Here is a 16758-nt window from a genome sequence, read left to right on the forward strand (position 1 = left end):
TTTCCGGGTTCGTGGAGGCCGCCTGCGGCGGCGCAGGCGTTGATATTAGCTAGTGTCCAGTCTATGGAGTCAGTTGGTGTTGGTGGCGGCGCGGAGGCAGAAGGTGGTGTCCAACTGGGGGCCTTCGCCCCGCCAGGATGTTACCGGGCTTGGCCGCCGCCGCTGCGGCCCACAGATGCAGCTGGTCCTCCCTGTGCCGGCTCCGTCTGCGCTGCAGGGCGGCGGCCCGCGGCTCCAGCGACCGCCAGGGTGAGTGTGCCGCGCCGGCCGCTGACTCCGCGGAAGCCAGCCTGGAGGACAAGGCCGAGCTCCACGCTGGGCCACTGGGCGTTGGGCTCCTCGCCTCCGGCCGGTCGCTGCCTTGCCCTACCTCCCACCCCGGCACCTTACTTTCAGGCCCAACCAGCAGGGACCCCTACAGGCCTCGATCCTGATGTCACCTATGGTCTTGGCATTGCCCCCGCAGAATCTTGGGGGGCAATTCGCGAGCCAGGAGAAATCCATGACACCCACCAGTTTGTTGCAAATAAGTTACGTGAGCATCTCACCGTCCGGCGGTGACCGCCCCGCCTCTTCCTCCAGGCAGCGGGAAATTGCTGACTCCACAAAGTTCGAGTCTTTGGAGCTCATTGCCTTAGCTTCATTGATCACTTTTGGCTGAGCAGATATTCTTACCCTGCTCATGTTCTTGTACTCTCAACTCGTTTTATTAAATTTTCTAAGGAGGGAGTTGGGGGTTGCTCATTTACGAATCATTCCTAAATATGAGGGCATGACCATTCCACAGTTACTGAATGAGTGTAGTTAGGTTGAACAATATTTTTGGTGAAAACGTGTGTGCTGGAGCCGTATGCTAGAACAAAAGTGGTTGTCAAGAGTTTTTATCCTTCTCTTTCGACTTTTTTTTTTCTGACTCAAATTTTAATTGTCCAATAATTTCCGAAATAACATTGAACTTGCAGGTTTTAAATAGGCTTACATCCGTTTTTGCCGTAATTGCCATACCATAGATTGTTTGATACTTGCTAAACAATAGGAGCAATGAGGAAGAGCGAGAACTATTTCTACTCCTAATAGAATCTTCCAGATTCCTGGGGATGAAGAGTATTTACAGAAACATTTCGCAAAAATTTGTTTGAAAAAACTGGTAGCATGTTTCGTGACTTTGCAGTAGAAGTTGGAAGTTCTAGTCATTCAAGTTTATAAGTAAAATAAAGTATAATAATGCCTATGCTATGATAACATAGGATCATATTCCTATCTTATTTTTACAGTGAATGTAAAAACTGGCTCTTAAAATCTCAGAAGGTTTAATTTTAACAGCACTGTTCTTGGGGCTTTTGGGTAGTGATTTAACTGTTGAGTTTTCCTGTATTGGAAATATAGCTGATTCTCTTGTGAATGAAATGAATTATATGATTATACTGTACTCCAAAATCCCCAATTAGACTTTCTAGCATAATCGCTTCTACTGATCAAGCAGTTTTGGCTTTTTACACTTAAAATTAGGTAGAGTGGCTGTTGAGTTTAATCTAAACCGCCCTTTAAGTGTTGGTTAAAAGTTGAAATAGTGTAATTTGTAATCTGTTACTGTCTGTGGCTGCCATGTCAAAAATTATGTGCCCTTTTTGCATCCTCCTTAAACTGCAGAAAATAAAAACCTATCTCATCAGTCAGAAGAATTGCAAAGTTGTTTGCAGTGTTTATTATTGAAAAATTGAAATGTGTTTTCAGGCTTAAAAACACTGAATAGATTTTTAAAGCAACCTTGTTTGTGAAAATTTAGTTTCAATAATGCTGAAATGGTTTTTAAAAGGGCAACTACAATTATGGTAAAACAATAATTATTTAGAAAAAAGTACTAATTAAGTTGGATGCATGTAAGAAGCAAATATTTGAAGAACTTTGGAGGAAAAATTCTAAAAACAGGTGTTTTTCTTTGTTAAGTAACTTACATACTTCTAAAGTTTCTGTATGGATGGGAAAAACTTGTAAGGTAGAGGAGGAAACTTTGAAGGAAACAATTGCTCTATTTGCATACTTAAAAATGATACATGCCTGTAGGTCAAACTGAAAACATTTAAAAGCAAAAAGGGGAGCTCCCGTTGTGGGTCAGTGGAAAAGAATCTGACAAGTATCCATAGGGATGCAGGTTTGATCCCTGGCCTTGTTTAGTGGAGGCATTGCCACAAGCTTCAGTGTAGGTCACAGGTGCATCTCAGATCCAATGTGGCTGTGGTATAGGCGGGCAGCTGCAGCTCCAATTCGACCTCTAGCCTGAAACTTCCGTGTGCCAATAAAATAAAGAAAAAATTCAACTCTTAAATGCTTAACCTTCCATTCTTGGAGAAACTTGACTATCTCTAATGATATAATGTCATCATTTCACCTAAACCTTTAGAAAATATATAAATTATATTTAGACAGAGTTTTTAAATTTTAAAAGCTTAAAAGAGTGAAAAACAGAGGGGTGGAAGTTCTCATGTGACCCAGCAGATTAAGAATCCAACATTGTCACTGCAGAGGCTTGGGTTGCAGTTTTGGCCCGGGTTCAGTCCCTGTCCTGGGAACTTCCACATGCTATGGGCACAGACTAAATAAATAAATAAATAGGAATTCCCGTCGTGGCTCAGTGGTTAATGAATCCGACTAGTATCCAGGAGAACGTGGGTTTGATCTCTGGCCTTGCTCAGTGGGTTAAGGATCTGGCGTTGTGGTGAGCTGTGGTGTATGTAGGTTGCTGATGTGACTCAGATCCCATGTTGCTGTGGTTGTGGCATAGGCCAGCAGTTACAGCTCCTGTCTGACCCCTAGCCTGGAAACCTCCAAGTGCTGTGGGCGTGGTCAGAAAAATAAATGAATGAATGAATAAATAAATAAACAAATAAAGGCTCACATGAAAGCAGAGACAAATAGATTTATTTTTCTACCACTTTGATGCAAATGTAGCATATATTTGCCTTCTATGTTTCAGCCCTCCACAGCCCACAGCCAACCCGATGCAGCAGCTGAAGTGCTTTGTAAATAGTCTTCTATTCTTCCCTCAATTAGAATTCCCATGTACTGAGGAATCTCACCAAATGTTGATCTAATTATCTGATTTTAAGAAATCAGTGACAGTATGAATAACTGATTAATATAATTCACTTATTGATTATGAAATGAAAGAGGACTAAATCTCTAGCTAGCAGGAGGAAGGCAGGGTAATTTGGGGTAGGAAGCCTTCCTGATCTTACCCCCTCAGAAGTTTTTATTATGAAAAGTACATTATGCCAACATTTTTTTAGCAAGCAACCAGCATACAAAATCAAGAGTTTCTTTTATATGCCAGAGACCTTTCAGAGTAGCTGAATAATATGAATGTTTTATTTGACTTTATATGATTTAAAAGTTTCCATATAAATAAATTTACAAATTAGGGAAAAAAAGAAATATTATCTTAACTTTGCCTTTACAAAAAAATAGACCCTGTACACCTAAGGGTCAATTAAATACTTCCATGGAAGGGATTGCTTACCATTGTGCATTTGGGTATATAGCAGAGTGAAAGTTTCACAGTTATTCTGTAAAATTATTTTCTTTCTAATCATAGGAATGTTTTATTAGGTATAAAAATCCTTATTGTTAGTTTAAAAGTAAATTTTTCTTTTCTTTTAGAATGGCAGAATTTAGTGTCGTTTGGAAGCTTTTCAAACATTGTTCCCTGTTGCACGCTGAATCAAGTAAAGTTGTACTCCACAAATGTTCAGAAAGAAGGACAGGGATCACAAACTCTCAAAATGGAAAAAGTACCATCATTTGATGAAACTGGTATGTATAAATCTTTTAAAACAATTTTTTTCTGTATCCTGGTATAGTTTGCCTAAGATTATTGGCTTTTTGAATGTTTGATAGAACTTACATGTAAAACCATCTGGACTAGTATTTTCTTTGTGAGGAGCCTTTAAACTGCTAAATTACTTTCTTTTAATTTTTCTGTTTCTGTTTTACTCTTGGTCAGTTATATATTTTTTCTAGGAATTTATCCACTTCAACTAAATTTTTAATTAGTTGACAAAGTTCATGATACTCTCTGTATACTCTTAGTAGCGTATATAGTTACACCCTTTTTTAAATTCCTTGTATTTTTTTCCTTGTGTTTGTCTTATTTTCTTGATTAATCTTTCCAGAACTTTGTCCATTTTATTATTTTTCTAAGTAATAATTTTTTTGCTTTGAACCTTTATGTTGAATATTTGTTTCCTATTTCATTAATTTCTACTTTTATCTTAATTATATTATTTCTACTTCCTCTGTATTTATTTACTCTTGATTTTTTAACTCTCAGTTAGCTATTTTACTCATTAATTTTGAACGTTTCTTCTTTTCTAAAGTAGGAATTTAAGCCATGATAACTCTGATGGTGAATTTGATATTCTCTCCTTATTATTCTCCCTAAAATTTTCCTTTGGCTTTTTTAAAGCTATGCTATCAGATGTATACACATTTAGAATTGTTTTATAACACTGATAAAGTATACCTTTTATTGGTATATTACAACTCTTTTTTTTTAGTGACATCTCCACCAGAATTCATTGGTATTTTCCTGGTATAATTTTTCCTTTGACTTTAACTTTTTTTGTCCTAATTTGATATTTTTTGTCTTTTAACGGAAAGTTTAGCCTGTTTACATTTATTGTAATCATTTATATGTTTTGACATATTTCTCCCATTGTATCATGTACTTCCTTTTGCTTTTTTTTGCCTTTAAAAAAATTTTTATTGGAGTTCCCATTGTGGCTCAGTGGTAACAAACCTGGCTCGTATCTGCGAGGACTCAGTTCCATCCCTGGCCATCCTCAGTGTGTTAAGGATCTGGTGTTGCTGTGAACTGTGGTGTAGGTTGCAGACTCGGCTTGGATCTGGCGTTGCTGTGGCTTTGGAGTAGGCTGGCAGCTGTAGCTCTGATTCAACCCCTAGCCTGAGAACTTCCTTGTGCTGTGGGTGCAGCCCTATAAAGACAAAAAAAAAATTTTTTTCTCACTCCATTATCCCCTCTCCCTCATGCACATACTTGTTGGAGAGCTGTATACTTTATGCCTGTCTAAAGCTGCAGTAACTTAGAAGTTTACTTTCCTTTTGAAAAATGCAAAGACCTTAGAACACTTTTAACTCTGGACATTCCCTCTGAACTTAACATTTTATTTGTTGGACTTGTATTTTGTGTCTATTCTGCTCTCTTTTTCTTCTATAAAATACATATTTTTACTTGTTTAAATTTATCTAAAATCCTTGTTAACCATCTTATTTCTCTGGTCTTTCTGTCTGATGTACATCCAATAGAAATTCCTTTAGGTGAGGGTCTTTTATGATAAAGGCACATTTAATATCTTATTTCATTGTCTTCTGCTGCTGTTGATGAGTCAGATATCATGCTTTTGTTTTCATATCTTTTCTGTTTGATTGCTTTTTAATTTGATTAACTATACTTTGAAAGTCTTTTCCTTTGGTGTTAACTGCAGTGTTACTATGAAGTGACTTGGTGTGTATTTCTTTGTATTTATCCTGCTTAAGATTTGTTGGGCTTCCTGGATCTGAGAATCGGCATTTTTCTACAGTTCTGAAATTCTACAATTCTCTCTTACTATCCCTTGAAATATATGTTACCACCTCTCTTTCTCTTTTTATCTGTTTTTGAAATTCTAGTTAGAAATATTTTAGACATCCTTGCTTTATTTTCCATGTCTCTAAACCTCTCTGACATACTTTGTATTTCTTTATCTTTCTGGCCTGGATCCTGGATTATTTCCTTAGGTGTACCTAGTTCATTAATTCCCTTTTAGTTGTCTCTAATCTGCTGGCTGTTACATATGTTAGGTTTTTAATTTTAGTGATTATATTTTTCATTTCTAGAATTTTTTTTTTTTTTTTTCACCTTGCTTGGTACGTCTCTTGTTCCTTGCTTATGTTTTCAAACCTTTAATAGCCATAGCTATTTTGTATTCTGTGACTGAAAATTTTGCTATCTGAAATCTTTTGGTTCTTACTATATTATCTTTTTTTTTTTTTTCTCTTTTGACTGCCCCCATAGTGTGCAGAAGTTCCCAGGCCAAGGATCAAACCCATGCCATATTAGCAATCTGAGCCACTGCACTGATAATGCTGGATCCTTATCCTGCTGCACCACAAGGGAACTCCATCTTACTATATTATCTTTTCCTTCTGTTTCTTGCTCTCATGCATGATCATCAACACATGATGATCTGTGTTTTTAAGCTGAGAATTGTTCATTTTCCATATCATTTTATATCTTGGAATGATACCTCTGATTGAGGATGTGTTCCTGCACTTGTCTCCATTAGCTGCTGGGGGCACAACTGGGGACCATGTTAAATTGTCAGCTTAAGATTTTTTAGACCACATTGATAGCATGAATTCAGACTACAAACTTGTGTAAGCTGCCTTATCCCTAGTATTTTCAGGTTTGTTTGTTTGTTTTTTACCCCTTCTTCACTACTTAATTCTGAAGTAGAGGCAGGCTTGCTTCTTTGCAGTTTCCTTCTGTGTGTGTTTTCTCTAGGTCATAGTTATATCAAGTGTCCAGCTTTTTTTTCTGGGTATTTCCTGTTAGACTCTGCATCTTTAGCAGAACCTAGTTTGATTCTTTGTTCTCCCATGCCCCTTGTAGCTGTGGAAGTAGAAGCTCAAAGAGTGTGAGTTTCAAAAGAAATCATCAGGGAGGAAAAATTGGCTTGGATGTGCTCTCTTATTCTATTAAAGTCCTGCTTTCCCTTCATTTTTGATCTCTTGGATCATTTTGCTAGCTTTAGCAATGCTGTTGAAAAAAAGATTTTGGGGGGGATATCTAGTCTGCTGTGCAGCGTTAAAAAGAAGTTCTTATTCACATTCATTAATTAAGAAGTATTTATTGAGCCCCTTTTTTGTGGCAGCAAATGAGTGACTCCTCTGGGTACATATTCTCTTTACTACTAAAATAGAAAATTAACAAAAAAAGTGTAGTAAGTACTGCGGTAGAAGAAATACTGTGTAGAAGAAATACTGTGTGCTGGAGGGACACCGAGTCTTAATGTGGTTGAGAAAAGTTTCCATAAAGAAATGAATTAATGTCCTGAAAGAAAAGTACATATTAGTGTGATGTGTGGAGGAGAAAAAAAGGTAACACTGCAAGGAATTTGGTGCGACTGGACTGGTGAGTAGAGGACTTGGTGGTGGAGTTTACAAGGGATGAAATTCAAGAGGTAAAAAGTAGTCATATCAGGGTTTATTTGGGAGTTTGGACTGTTTTGTAGGCAGTGAGACGCTATTAGAGTATTTTAAAGAGAGAAGTACTTAATCAGATTTAAGATTTTAGAAAGATAACAAGATGCAGACTGGAAAACAGATTGCAAAGGAGGGAGACTAAAAATAGTAATACAAATGAGGCTCTAGACTAGGTTAATGGCAATGACTTTTTTAAGAGAGTGGATGAATGCAAGAAATTTAGGAGCTGAATAATGAAGATTAGGTGGTTGAATTTGGGAGACTGAAAGAGAGGGCCAAGGAAAGGACATGCCTGGTTACCAGAATGGATTGGATGATGGTGCAGGTGATTTCATTGTCTTCTAAAATTAGGAATACCGGAGTTCTCATTGTGGCTCAGCGGGTTAAGAACCCGACTAGTATCCATGAGGATTCGGGTTCAGTCCCTGGCCTCACTCAGTGGGTCAAGGATCTGACATTGCCATGAGTTGTGGTGTAGGTTGCAAACATGGCTCAGATCCTGTGTTGCTGTGGCTGTGCTGCAGGCCAGCAGCTATAGCTCCAGTTCAATCCCTAGCCTGCGAACTTCCATATGCCATGAGTGCTGCCCTAAAAAGCCAAAAAAAAAAAAAAAAAAGCCAAAAAAAAAATTAGGAAGTTTGGTTCTTAGAAAATACCAAACTTATCCTTGTTATAAGGGTGTTTGCTCTAGTTGCTTTCTCTTTCCAAGAGGCTCTTCTTCATGTGGCTAACTCCTTTTGGTCAGTTACAGATTATTTAGTGAAATATTAAGTGAAATGTCACCTCTGCGCACTGGTCAGTCTTTAATATTACTCTAATTTTAATTCTCTGTATAGATAGCACTTTTTACTGACTGATATTTTAAGCATCTGTTGTAGTTCTTTTTTCCCCCTTGTTTCCAAGCCTTATGATAGCAGGAACTCCAGTGCCTAGAGCAGTGATTTGCACATAGTAGAGGTTTAATAAATTTTGTAAATGAGTGAATACAGAGAGTTGTAACTTGAGGATAGAGATTTAGGAGTTATTAGCTATATCCAGATGGTAACTGAAATTATGAGTGGGTTTGAGACAGTACAGGGAGAGACTTTAGATTGGGGAGATAAGATCTTCAAGGAAGAGCTTGCAAGGAATACCTGGAGAAGTAGGAGATAAACCAAGGAGAGTATGGTTAGGAGAAGAGAGTATTTGAAGAATAATAAACATTTCATGACTATCTTTCCTTTAGTTGGATGTCTTTCACAGGAGAAGATTTTACAGATTTCTTGAGAAACCTGTGTTTATGTTGATGATGTGTATTTTTCATCTTCTCCCCTAAGTCCCATCCTTTCTTTGGACTTTCTGTGCAGTTTTAGCTAATTTCTCCTCTTTTTCTTGTAGTGATGGAAAATTGCTGGGGTAGATATTGGTTGAGAGTTTGATATTAGCGGATGAGGAAATGGAAGTGTAATGAGTTCCCAAGTTCTAGAAATAGCGTATTTGTTAGAATGTTGAAATGGGAGAAGGGGGAGTTGCCATTGTGGCTCGGTGGTAACGAACTCAACTAGTATCCATGAGGATGCAGGTTCAATCCCTGGCCTCACCCAGTGGGTTAAGGATCCATCGTTTCTGTGAGCTATGATGTAAGTCACAGATGTAGCTCAGATCTGCTGTGGCTGTGGCTGGAAGCTGTAGCTCTGATTCGACCTCTAGCCTGGGAACTTCCATGTGCTGTGGGTGTGGCCCTGAAAAGACAAAATAGAAAAAAGAAATGAGAGAAGGAACAGGTGATGAAATAATGTAATTAAAGGTAAAACATGTTATAATCTTCTTCTGAGGTAAAATAAACCAAATACTTAATGTTGGGTCTGTTATACAGAATGCCTAAAATTGAAATCTGACTAGGTTTCTTTTTTCTCTGCTGACTTGAAATAAAAATATTATTTTACTATATTAGGACTACATTGTTTATTGATGGCTTTATCCTGGGCTCGATTTTTCAGAATTTGCCTCTGCCAAATTAGACCTTGTTAGCCATCAGATAGACAGCAAGTAATTGCTTGATTGAAGGATAATTTGTATATTTAAGAGTTTGAGATTGACTTTTGAATAATTCAGATCACACGATAAAGTCAGAAAGAGCTCATTAAGAGGCAGAGACTTGCTAAGGAATCCTTAAGTTTTTAAGGAGCATTCAGATGTTTTAAATTTTAGTAAAATCAGTTTTAATTTTGCTAATGACAGCAGATGTGTGGCAAACAGCCAGCGCTTGAGCTTAAAACAAAATGTCTAGAGATATTCATGGATAGACTGTCTGGTTACTTATTGAAATCATAAAGACTCTACTCCAGTGATACTGATACAGTGTAAGTTTAGTAAGACAGTGGTGTGCAAAATAAGTATTCACACGTGTGTTGAGCCATTTACTAGCATTTCTTGTTTGTGGTTCTTAACACTATATAATTTAGTAAGATCTAGACAGTTTGCAATAAAGAATATTCAGAAATACCAGTTTTAGAGCATCTTATTTTATATGATTTGTTTGAATGACTTTGATCATTGTAGAAAGGAGGGGTGTCCATGAAATGTTAGAAGATTTCATGGAGTTCCCGTGGTGGTGCAGTGGTTAACGAATCCGACTAGGAACCATGAGGTTGCGGGTTCGATCCCTGCCCTTGCTCAGTGGGTTAACGATCTGGCGTTGCTGTGAGCTGTGGTGTAGGTTGCAGACGCGGCTCGGATCTCGCGTTGCTGTGGCCCTGGCGTAGGCTGGCGTCTACAGCTCCGATTCGACCCCTAGCCTGGGAACCTCCATATGCCGCAGGAGCGGCCCAAAGAAATAGCAAAAAGCCAAAAAAAAAAAAAAAAAAGATTTCAGTTGTTCGGGCACTAGGGTGACTGTTGAAAGCTTGTTACTCTGTTACTCTACCACCCTGTCCCTTCACTCTTCTTTGCCCTGTGTTCTATTCCCCAAAACAAAACTTTAAGTAAATGATATATAGACTCTACAGGTAAAAATGGTTTAGAAGTTGTTTGCTGTGTAGCTTAACAAAAACAAAAAATGAGTTAAGAACTGATTAATGTCAAGTGTTACAAAGTGTAATTATTAATTAAATAAAAGTGTTTTTAAACCTCTTTAATTTACCAATAATGCTGTCATAACCTACTTAAGATTTGATGAATAAAATCTTTTTGGATTTTCTGTATGTATTTTAGTTATTAGGACATAATATACCTATATATATACCTATATAAGTCATTTCCCTAGCGGCTTTCACTAAAAAATAATTAAGAAATATACTAAAAATTCCATGTAAGATTTTTTGTTTTTGTTTCAAGGAGAGTTTTGCTTTTATTAGTGCCTATTCTGGGAGTTCCCGTCATGGCGCAGTGGTTAACGAATCCGACTAAGAACAATGAGGTTGCGGGTTCGATCCCTGGCCTTGCTCAGTGGGTTAAGGATCTGGCATTGCCGTGAGCTCTGGTGTAGGTTGCAGATGCGGCTCAGATCTGGCATTGCTGTGGCTCTGGCGTAGGCCAGTGGCTACAGCTCCGATTGGACCCCTAGCCTGGGAACCTCCATATGCCATGGGAGTGGCTGTAGAAAAGGCAAAAAGACAAAAAAAAAAAGAAAAAAAAAGTGCCTATTCTGTTGTCATTTAATTTATACATAAGAGCATTAAAAGGTAAATCAGTGGATATGCAGAGATTCTGATCAAAATAGCAGTAGCACTGTTGAACAAATGCTCTGAGATGTCTGTTCTACTTCTCACTTATTGGAATGATAAACAAAAGATACAAAGAGAAAACTGAAGAAGCAGTTGGACTCAAAAGACATGCTATAATCTAAGAAGTAGAACAGGCCTGGCCCTGGGTCTGTAAACAGGCACTGGCAGCCAGGAGTTTGGCTCTTTTGGGGTGATAGGTCTAACAGTGCTACGTGCACAGCCAGACATTGGAGCCAGATTCACTGCATGAACTTACCCACGCCCCTCAGACAGGAGGCTCAAGCTAGCCTCTTCCATTTGTTACCTAAGGCTGTGTCTTGTCTGAGGCTGGCAGGTAGGAAGGCAAAAGGAAGAATAGGAAATGGAATCTCCTGTTTGCTGGCTTGGAGAATGGACTGAAGGGTAGGAGTTTCAGGCTGGCAGTGTGAGATCTGGTTCAGGACAGAAAGGCCAGATTGAGTTCTGAGCACTAGAGCATGAGGAGGAGAGTGAAAGGGTATATCCTATCAGAATACAATTGCAAATTCCAAAATTTTAAGTACATGGAACATCATACTGTAATATATAAATGTATCAAATCAACATGCTGTACACATTAAACTTACAAAATGATATATGTCAGTTATATTGCAATAAAAAAATACACATGTTGTTTTGTTCCTAGTTTTAAAAGAATGAACCTAAATTTTCACTGTTGAATACAATGTTTGTTACAGGTTTGTTTTATCCTTAAGGAAATTCCTTTTTGACCTAATTTTCTTAAAAAGGTTCGAAACTTCCACAGGTGATGAATTTTATTAAATTTTATTAAATACTTTTTGTTTAGCTCCGGAAATGATTCTAGTTTTTCTTCTGTCTGCTGATGAGAGGAATTAGTAGCTTTTCTAGTGCTTAACTACTCTTTCATTTCTAGGATAAATCCCACTTGATACATGACATATCTTTTTTATTTATTATGTCATATTTCTTACTTTATAGATTATCTTTTTATTATTCCCAGATTATTAGCTAATATTAAGTTTATAGGTTTGTATGAAAACAGTTGCTTATTTTAATTTTTTAAAAATAAACTTTACAGCAGAAAATATTGGTGCAGAACTGAAAGCTCCACTCCTTAAGCAAGAACCTCTCCAAGTAAGAGGTATGTTTTTTCTTCTATTTTTTATTATAATGGTGTTTTGAATTAAATATTTTAAATTGGTTTATATAGAGCTCTTTATAGTTACATTACTTCTAAGGGTATATTCGGTTTTACTTTTCTTTAAATACATTGACCATAAGGGTTTATTCTGTTTATAAGCTAATTTTCTATTGAAATTTTCTTTACATTTTGGTCATAAATTACGTGGTAATTGTTTTCTTTCCTAAAGCCCAAAAAGGAATAATGGCAAATAAAATTATCAATTGCTTTATCATATTTATTTATTTATTTATTTTGCTTTTTGCTTTTTAGGGCTGCATCTGAGACATATGGAAGTTCCCAGGCTAGGGGTCAAATAGGAGCTTTAACTGTTGGCCTACACCACAGCCACAGCAATGCTGGATCCAGGCTGCTCATGGCAATGTCCAATCCTTAACCCACTAAGCAAGGACGGGAATTGAACCACGTCCTCATGGATACTAGTCAGGTTCTTAGTCTGCTGAGCCACCATTGGAACTCCTCTCTATAATTTCTAACTGATAAAAATGTTCCTTATATTTACTTCACCTCTGTAACATTATGTGAAATAACACACTGACTTTCAGACTTTTTTTGACTGCAATCCATATGAGAAATTCTAATGGTCTAGTATATATATATATAAATTATTATATGTAACTGAAACAAAAGTTTTCACAAAAAATACTTATTCGTTGTATGCAGTACTCTTTGATTATTTTCTTTTGATTTTTTTATAAAATGCTGGTTTCACCAGTGTACATAAAACACTGAACTAGCATGTAATTTCTAATTGAAATGTCAGATCATTTTCATTTAGATCCTATGCAATTTAAATTGTATTAGTACAGTTTAAACAGACCAGTAATGTCTATGCAAGGTGACCATTAAACAGAGGCTTGACATTTTGGCATCAGTTACAGATGAATCATAGAGATAAAATCTGGCTGGTTACAAGTGTATCATCTGTCTTATTCCATACTTGGAGAATTTTCTTCCAGTGTATCAGGAAAAACAGCAATTTTTCTAGAGTTCATTAGAAAGCTCACTTAAAAATCAGCATATGTTCATCTTTAAATATGACTTCCAATTTATATTTAGTATGTTTTCCTATATTTTTGGCTTTAGTCAAAGCAGTCCTTAAAAAGAGGGAATATGGACCAAAATACACTCAGAATAATTTCATCACTGGAGTCAGAGCAATGAATGAGTTCTGCCTCAAATCCAGGTACAGTATTTTTTTTTTAATGTGATAGTTTGCTATATCTAATCGAAACAACCAGTTATTTCTTAGAATTTGTTACTTGCTACCATTCATGTGAAAACTTTACCATGGCTCCTTCCTAAGTTGAAGAATATTTTTTTGCTTTGTTTTGTTTGTTTGTTTGTTTGTTTTTGTCTTTTTGCCATTTTTTGGGCCGCTCCTGCGGCATATGGAGGTTCCCAGGCTAGAGGTCAAATCGGAGCTGTAGCTGCCAGCTTACGCCAGAGCCACAGCAACGTGGGATCCAAGCTGCGTCTACAACCTACACCACAGCTCATGGCAGCGCCTTAACCCACTGAGCAAGGCCAGGGATCGAACCTGCAACCTCATGGTTCATAGTCGGATTCGTTTCCACTGAGCCACAACGGGAACTCCTGAAGAATATTTTTTTATTCATCAGTTAAATATGAAAATTATTAGCTTACTAAATTGAATTCTGCTCCAGTGTGAGTAATTCCAGTCATTCTTGGCTCCTTTAACTCAAAAAGCCAGGTTCTTTAAAATCTCTGTATCACACAAGAGCCTTAGGAGTTTTTGTTTTTATTTTCCCCTTTTTGGGCTGCCTCACGGCATGTGAAGTTCCTGGGCCAAGGATCAGATCCAAGCGACAGTTGTGCTCTACACCACAGCTGTGGCAACACTAGGTCCTTTAACTCACTGTGCTGGGCTGGGGATTGAACCTGTGTCTTGGCTCTGCAGAGATGCCACTGATCCTGTTGTACCACAGCAGGAATTCCAGAACCTTAGGAGTTTTATTGTTAATATCTAGCAGAATTATCGATAAGATTATTTCCCTTTTTTTGGGGGGGGGGGTCTTTTTAGGGCCTCACCAGAGGCATGTGGAAGTTCCCAGCTACGGGTCGAATCTTGAGCTGTAGCCTCTGGCCTACACCGCAGCCACAGCAACCCCAGATCCAAAGTTCGCCTGTGACCTACACCACAGCTCATGGAAACACTGGATCCTTAACCCACTGAGTGAGGCCAGGGATCGAACCTGCGTCAGATTGGTTTCTACTGAGCCACGACAGGAACTCCAGGATTATTTGCATATTTGTATGACTTTAAAATTTGGGGGTTTTTTGTCTAGCAGAGTTGAGTACTTAATAATCTTTATATTCACACTCTTCCAACTGTGGTTTTTGTTGAGTATAACTTATTTTTGCTTTTTTCTGGTGTCTTGTTATTAATTAGCCTGCAATTAAAGAGATTTTTTTGAGGTATTTTTCATAAACTTCAGCTTTTTCCCCTATTTTGTATGTCTCCCTAGAGAAGCCATATTTATGTGGAAGATTTCTTGGCAGTTTAGACATGAGATGATCTAGACTTCTCCCTCCTTTCCCCCATGGTTATATGTTCTGTGGTATAATATCAAGAAATAAGGATTCCTATAATCAGTTTTATAGCTTGTATAACTAATGAAAGAACAATCAGTTATATTAATGATGTAAAACTATATTCTGTTTCACATACAAAAATTTTATGAATTAAAGTAGGTTAGGTATTGCTGACTCCACATTATAAATGGCCAGAGAACATAATAAAAATGTTAGTGGTGACCTAGCTCATTTATTGAGTCAGTGGCAGAGAGGGAATCAGAATATACATCTTGTTACCTGGTCCAGACTTTTTTATTTATTTATTTATTTTTACTAATGTGTAATAGTTGATTGTTGACTTCTCTGTCTCTCTCCCTTTTTTCTGTTTTGGCCACACCCACAGCATACAGAAATTCCTGGGTCAGGGATCGAACTCTAGCCGTAGCAGTGACAGTACCACGTCCTTAACTCATTGAGCCACAGAGGAATTCTGATTATTTTAAATTCCAGGTTTAACTTCTATAACTTTTTCTGGGGGGGGGGTTTAGGGCCACACGCTTGGCATATGGAGGTTCCCAGGCTAGGAGTCCAGCCGGAGCTACAGCTGCTGGCTTGCACCACAGCAACCCCAGATCCTCAACCCACTGAGTGAGGACAGGGATTGAACCTGCAACCTCATGGTTCCTAGTCGGATTCGTTTCCGCTATGCCATGATGGGAACTCCTTAACTTTTATAACTTAATGCATTCTGTAGTCACCAGATTTTTGTTGATAGGTCTTTTCATTACTATTACAAAATTTCCCAAGGAAGACTAATGATCAAATTTAGAATGACTCTTTAGCAGTGACTTGATGAATGTATAAACCTTTCAGGATTTAAGTGAAAGGAAAATGATTAAATAGCATGAAATTGACATATGCTCTTTAAGTTTTATTGAAGTATACTTGCTTTACAATGCTGCGCTCATTTCTGCTGTACAACAGAGTGATTCAGTTATACATATACACACATCCATTCTTTTTCAGATTCTTTTCCCATATAGATTGACATATACTCTTTACTTGATACCTATGAATAATACTACCATTTAGTATTAGTCTGGATATAAACAAATGACTGTAAATATTAAATTTAAATTCTTCAGTAGAGGAATGATACCCTAATCCATGTTCTTTCCACTTTTTACTTTTTTTCTTTATATATCAGATGTTGCAATATGTGTCCGTAGCAGATAAAATACAAGTACCATTAAAAGAAGTGACTTTCTGTATATTATGTTACAGAATCTTTATTGAGCAATAAGGTTTTAATCACTAAACCACTTTTTGTGTACAAAATATCACCTTTAACTTGATTTTTACAGGCTATACAGATTTAGCTTTTAAGATAAGGATCAAGGGAGCGGGTTCCATTGTGATTCGGTGGGTTACGAACCCAACTAGTATCCATGGGGATATGGGTTCGTTCCCTGGCCCTGCTCAGTGGGTTAAGGATCCTGCATTGCTCATAAGCTGTGGTGTAGGCTAGAGCAGCTGTGGTTCTAGCTTGGGAACTTGCATATGCTTTGGGTGCAGCCCTAAATAAATAAATAGATAAATAAATAAAATGAGGATCAGGAAATTTTCTGGTGGTGCAGTGGCACTGTCACTGCTGTAGCTCAGGTGGCTACTGTGGCGAGGGTTCAGTCCCTGGCCCAGGAAGTTCTACATGCTGCTGGTGTGGCCTGGAAAAAATAAACAAGATGAGGATCAGTGTAGTGGCTTTTATCTGCCCTTAATTGTCCTTTTAAGTACATGAACTATATGAACTTTGTCTGAATAAATTCACATGTTTCTTTCTTCAGCGATCTAGAACAGCTTCGAAAAATCAGACGACGAAGTCCTCATGAAGATACTGAGTCCTTTACTGTATACTTGAGATCAGATGTGGAGGCAAAGTAAGAACCTAGTTCTTTTAGAGTAAAAATACAAGCTAAATTAGGGATTAATAAAAATGCATTTTAGATTCAGAATTTTTTAAATGACATGTTATAAAAGCAGAGTATTTTTCTATTT

General features: G+C 37.5%; 1 protein-coding gene across 4 annotated transcripts in view; it reads left to right on the forward strand.

The window, feature by feature from the left end:
• Nucleotides 1–6: 6 nt before the first annotated feature.
• Nucleotides 7–16758, forward strand: part of SLC30A9 (solute carrier family 30 member 9) — a 54598-nt gene continuing 37846 nt past the window's right edge. For 3 of the 4 annotated variants that reach the window (XR_014811823.1, XR_014811824.1, XR_014811825.1), the window contains exons 1-5: nucleotides 7–249; nucleotides 3658–3810; nucleotides 12043–12105; nucleotides 13252–13351; nucleotides 16548–16640. Coding sequence is in view for 1 of the 4 variants with exons in the window: in NM_001137632.1 (NP_001131104.1) it covers nucleotides 138–249; nucleotides 3658–3810; nucleotides 12043–12105; nucleotides 13252–13351; nucleotides 16548–16640 (521 nt within the window). In the remaining 3 variants the exon portion in view is untranslated. 4 annotated transcript variants of the gene reach the window in all.

This window comes from Sus scrofa, chromosome 8 (genome assembly GCF_054392235.1).
Source record: "Sus scrofa isolate SSC_HxYL_T2T_F1_AM1 chromosome 8, Sscrofa_HxYL_maternal_Yorkshire_Landrace_v2.0, whole genome shotgun sequence".
In the NCBI taxonomy this organism is placed as follows: Eukaryota; Metazoa; Chordata; class Mammalia; order Artiodactyla; family Suidae; genus Sus; species Sus scrofa.